The sequence below is a fragment of the Trachymyrmex cornetzi genome, unplaced genomic scaffold (assembly GCF_001594075.2).
Source record: "Trachymyrmex cornetzi isolate Tcor2-1 unplaced genomic scaffold, Tcor1.1 scaffold983, whole genome shotgun sequence".
Lineage (NCBI taxonomy): Eukaryota > Metazoa > Arthropoda > Insecta > Hymenoptera > Formicidae > Trachymyrmex > Trachymyrmex cornetzi.
Genome location: NW_017300337.1, coordinates 932 through 6,801, shown reverse-complemented (window position 1 = coordinate 6,801; position 5,870 = coordinate 932). Strand labels below are relative to the sequence as shown.

General features: G+C 32.4%; 1 protein-coding gene across 1 annotated transcript; it reads right to left on the bottom strand.

Moving 5' to 3' along the window:
- Positions 1–330: 330 nt before the first annotated feature.
- On the bottom strand, positions 331–956 carry LOC108770022 (peroxisomal biogenesis factor 19). The gene is made up of 2 exons (XM_018521310.1): positions 713–956; positions 331–630 (listed from the first exon to the last, which is right to left on the bottom strand). The coding sequence occupies exons 1-2, from the start codon at positions 920–922 to the stop codon at positions 406–408; spliced, it is 435 nt and encodes a 144-aa protein (XP_018376812.1). The 5' UTR covers positions 923–956; the 3' UTR covers positions 331–405.
- Between the last annotated feature and the right edge of the window lie 4,914 nt (positions 957–5,870).

The following is a 5,870-nucleotide window of genomic DNA, read 5'->3' as shown; positions in this document are numbered from 1 at the left end:
CCAGAAGTTTTATAATTTTTTTAAATTCATGCAGTGATAGAAAATCAGTTATAGTAGAAAATTTTTAATTTTTCATATTACATCCCTTAGTAAATAATTCTCACAGTTCTAGTATATATATTACGTAATATTATATTATAAAACAGAATTATATATATAAAATTTATTACATTTATTGCACTATTTTTGCCAAAAGGAGGTCATCCTGAAATTCAAAGAGAATTACTATACAAGGATAGGTTTTGTAATATATCTTGTATATATGTTCATATATTAGCAATGTTATCTTAGAAAGCAAACAATATAACTCTTCTTTAACTGTTTATAAAATAAAGATAATAAATAAAATGGTTGAAATTATATAATATCCCAGAAACATTGAAATAGCTATATATTCATATATATTCAGTTAATACAACAATCCTGCTGAGAATCTACTCCAGGTGGGAATGGAAAAGTGGGATTGCTTCCGAAATCAAATTGAAAAGGCAAGCACTGTTCGCCAAAAAGATCGTCAGGTGCTTGACCATAATTTTGCATTTCCGTCATAAGTTTTAATACACATTCAAATCGATGTTGTTTAATATCTTCTGTATCGTCTTCCTTTTCTTTTTCCAATTCAATACATACCTTACACAGAATATAAATATGTTAATTGTGTAAAGCTTCCACATAAATCGTAGATTAATTAATTAGTTTATTATTAACATACCTTTTGCATCAATTCTGACTGTTTTGTATATCTCTCTAAATCAGAAGCAGTTAAAGTTGCTTTATGTTCCTCTAACCATGCTGGATATTTATCAGATAGTTCTTTCAATGACGGATAAAGAATTTCTTTTGACAAAAGATGCTCCATCATTCCTTGCATAAATGGTAATATATCGCCAGTATCACCATCAAAAGAAGTTTGCCCAAGCATAGCTGCTACATCTGTTTCATTCTAAAATGTATTATTTATTTTGATCCTATCAGAAAGATGAATAGAAAATAATATTACCTATTTACTATTATTGGTTACTTTTATAAATTAAAAAAAATGTTAAATTGCAAAAATCAATATAAACAAGTATTACTGCTATAAAGATAACTTTTATTAACCCTTTTATTAACCCTTATATAGTATAATACACAAATCGGTACATTATCGATACGAATCTGGATATTTCGAGTCCGTCCATTTTTCCATTTATTTAAAGTGATTCAAACATATCTAAAAATTCATGAACATACATTCAAATTTCTAGAATAATGTCTGAATTTTGTTTTAGATAATAATTAAATGTAATATAATTTACCGAATTTTCTTACTAAAGAAATTATAAGTTGGGTAAAAGTGTCATTTTATTTAAATGTAACTTTTACATTTAACTAAAATGTAACTTTTTATAATAAAGGCATATAAAAATGGTTAACTTTTTAGTTTAGATACAAAAAAATGTTTTGAAAAAAAAGTACAAGACTTTCAAAGGACCTCGTCATAATCTTATAGAAATTGGGTTTCGGTGGAGTGGTCTGAAATTTTGATATGTTGTAGCTTTCGGCATCCTGAACAAATGTCTCCATAGGCACAACCCCTGAGAATCGATCCTTCGCCCGCTATGAGTCGGCAAAGTAAAGATCAGTAGATAGGCCCTTTGACTATAAACACATGGACTGCTAGCATCTCATTTTTGTTATAGGAAATGCATACTCTCGGTGTCGCCGAACTGAAGTTGGTTGAAGATTGTTAGGCTCCGTCCTGAACAGTAAAGACCGGCAAGTTCAAAGTTGCCATGCTTATATTATACACGCACCATTCGTGACACTGACCGTGCTTCTTCTTCTTCTTCTTATTTGGTTTTCAAGTACAGAGCAAATTAATGAATTCCATAATCCTTCGAATTTTCTATAATCCTTAGTCTCCTCGAGGAGCAGAGACCTTTACTGACCATTGCACACCGTAAACATACATATACTATAGTCAAAGCTCTCTACTCCTGCAGAAAATTACTGTCCGGGGCGGAGCTTAATCTTCCAACTTGGCAACACGTCTGAAATTGGCTACTGACAGTCCATGTGTTTATAGTCAAAGGGTAGACCTAATTACAATAACGGGCTATATATCACGAGCAAAGGATTGATTTCTGGAGGTTCTGCCTATGAAGACATTTATTCAGGATGCCGAAAGCTACAATGTATCAAAATTTTAGACAATTCTGTTGAAACCTAATTTCTATAAGATTATGGTGAGGCCCTTTTTCAAAAAGTATAATTATTTGAGCACACAAAAATAAGAGATTTTTAATAAATGTGCGTACGCACGCACAATGATTTTTTAATACAATTTTCACTTTGTACAAAAAGAACACATTCAGTACAATTCTGGGTCATTGTTGTATAATGCAGAATCGAACCACTGTTTACAAAGAAACTGACGGCCGCGGTCGCCTTACACTGTGCACAGGTGTTCCCCATTACAAACTTTTTTAAAGAAGGGAATAATGAATGGAAGATTCATCGAATTTTTCGTGAAAAATTTGCACGAACAGGAATCGATCGAATCAGACACAAAATATTGTATTAAAATAACTATTAACATAATTATTAAAGTAACTAAATTTGTCACTTATGATCTTATTTTAATTTTTGTCGGTCATGCGAAATTTCGCACCTTTCGTTAGCAACCTAGATCTTTGAGGTTTAGAGCAAATTTTTATATTTTTCTAGACAATATAAAAATCTGAAACAATCTTGCATACTTATAAAAACTTTAGTAACTGTTTACTATTATAGAAATCAGATTTTACTTATTTTTTACAGATTTAAATTTACCTATCAGAATTTATAATTAAAAAATCGACATCTTCAAAGTTAATTTAGTCAACGGAGGGTTAAATTAAAAGCATCATACACTATACAGGTTGACTAAAGAAAGTTGAGAAATATCTAAAAAATAATTCGAGAAAAAAAATTTCATGCAAAAGTTCGTAGGATTACAATGAATCACTTTGCGATATCCCATTTGATCTTGAGCACAAGAGTAAATAACGTTTCACTTAATGTCCGCAACGCTCGTGTGCATCATTTCCTTGTTTGACATTCGATTACAACGAGGATGAAATGACGCTCACGAGCGTTGCGGACATTAATAGCGTTTTCGGCCCGATCGGGTTTGCACCAACCTGGGTTGGATTAATCTTTTCTATTGGTTGATGTCACACGCTCTACCAATAGGAGAGCGCAAAACGTCATTAATCCAACCCAGGTTGGTGCAAACCCGGTCGGGCCGAAAACGCTATAAGTGAAACGCACCCATAGAGGAGCTTTCAAATTAATTTTAAAATTTTAAATAAAAACTCACTTTTTATTCAATATTCTTATAGCTAAAATGTCACAATCTCTTCAAAACATTATAATGAGATTCCTTGGTATTTTCGTATTTTTCGAGATGAGTTAATAAACATACATTGCTGGCATTAACATTATTTAAACTGTTCAACCGATGGCCAAAATCTTTTGGATGTTATTCAGTTATATATCAAGGCCATCAGAGAATCTTTTATTTTCATTTTGGGAGTACCTCACACATCTATAGTCATATATGAAGCCTCATGAAATATATTTATATATATAACATTGTTTTTGCGAACGAGTGGATTAAATCAGTCACATCCTGCACTCAATTCCTTCCAGGATGTGTTCTACTTAACCTTCGCAATACTCGCGAGTATCATTTCATTCTTGTTGTTATCAAATATCAAACAAAAATGAAATCGTGCATGTCAGAGATGTATGCAAGCGTTGCAAACATTAATTGGAACGCATCCCCCAGTAGTGAGATACGAGCTGCACTCTCTTAATCCTTCCAAGAAGAGTAAGATATAAGCTGCATTTAATCCTGAATATAGTGAGGTATAAGTTGCACTCTCCACATGTCCAACCAAGAAGATCTCTCCCTTATCTCTTGCTTTGATCTTTGCTACTTTTAATGATGTTAATGTTTCAGTATAGACTCCTACCTCAAAATTCCAAAAAGAAAACTCTAGCTATTTATAACGCCGTTATTTTTCTTATCATTATTCTATTATACGATTTGACAGTGTATGTGAAGGTGGCATATCATTTGATGGAAACTCATAAAATATTGAGAGTTCTGAACGTATTTTCAATAGTTCTATAGTTCTAGATGGATAAAACTAATAGTTCTGCCCTCTAAAGTGGAGAAAAAGTGAAAGTACAAACTGAGACGCCAGGTTCACGGAGCATCTCACTTTATCCTACGCAAATTTTGACCATAGATTCTTGCAGAATTTTGAAAAACAAAGAGTTCTAGATGAGTTTCCGAAAGAGTTCTGGTGATAAATAATGTTATTTTTAATTTTTAATATTTTAGCCCAAAAATACAATTTTCAGCAATAAAGATGAGATGCTGTCCAATTATCGACAGTTCTGAGAGTTCTGTGATAATTTTTGTGCAATACTTTTTTTTTTGTATGCTAACGCCTTCCGAAGAGTTCTGATAATAAAAATTATTTACAAATTTTTTAAACAATTTTTAATACCCGAGAAAAACGCTTTTTATGCTATATGTGTGAGACGCTGACCGAAATCAGAGAGTTCTGTTAGAATTATTGTGCTTATCGTGTAGCTACGGATGTATGCTAACGCCTTCCGAAGAGTTCTGATGATAAAAATAATTTAGAAATTTTTAAAACAATTTTTAAGACACGAAATAGGCCCTTTTTATGCTATATGTATGAGACGCTGATCGAAATCAGAGAGTTCTGTGAGACATATTGTGCTTATCGTGTAGCTACGGATGTATGCTAACGCCTTCCGAAGAGTTCTGATGACAAAAATTATTTACAAATTTTTTAAACAATTTTTAAGTCGTGAAATAGGCCGTTTTTATGCTATGTGTGAGACGCTGGTCGAAATCAGAGAGTTCTGTGAGACATATTGTGCTTATCGTGTATACACACATAGCATAAAAAGCATTTTTCTCGGGTATTAAAAATTGTTTAAAATATTTGTAAATAATTTTTATCATTAGAACTCTTCGGAAGGTGTTAGCATACATCCGTAGCTACACGATAAGCACAATAGGTCTCACAGAACTCTCTGATTTCGACCAGCGTCTCACACATATAACATAAAAAGAGCCTATTTCGCGACTTATAAATTGTTTAAAAAATTTGTAAATAATTTTTATCATTAGAACTCTTTGGAAGGCGTTAGCATACATCCGTAGCTACACGATAAGCACAATAGATCTCACAGAACTGTCTGATTTCGACCAGCGTCTCACACATATAGCATGAAAAGAGCCTATTTCGCGTCTTAAAAATTGTTTAAAAAATTTCTAAATTATTTTTATCATCAGAACTCTTCGGAAGGCGTTAGCATACATCCGTAGCTACACGATAAGCACAATAATTCTAACAGAACTCTCTGATTTCGGCCAGTGTCTCACACATATAGCATAAAAAGCGTTTTTCTCGGGTATTAAAAATTGTTTAAAAAACTTGTAAATAATTTTTATCATCAGAACTCTTCGGAAGGCATTAGCATACATTCAGTATTGCACAAAAATGATCACAGAACTCTCAGAACTGTCGATAATTGGACAGCATCTCATCTTTATTGCTGAAAATTGTATTTTTGGGCTAAAATATTAAAAATTAAAAATAACATTATTTATCACCAGAACTCTTTCGGAAACTCATCTAGAACTCTTTGTTTTTCAAAATTCTGCAAGAATCTATGGTCAAAATTTGCGTAGGATAAAGTGAGATGCTCCGTGAACCTGGCGTCTCAGTTTGTACTTTCACTTTTTCTCCACTTTAGAGGGCAGAACTATTAGTTTTATCCATCTAGAACTATAGAAC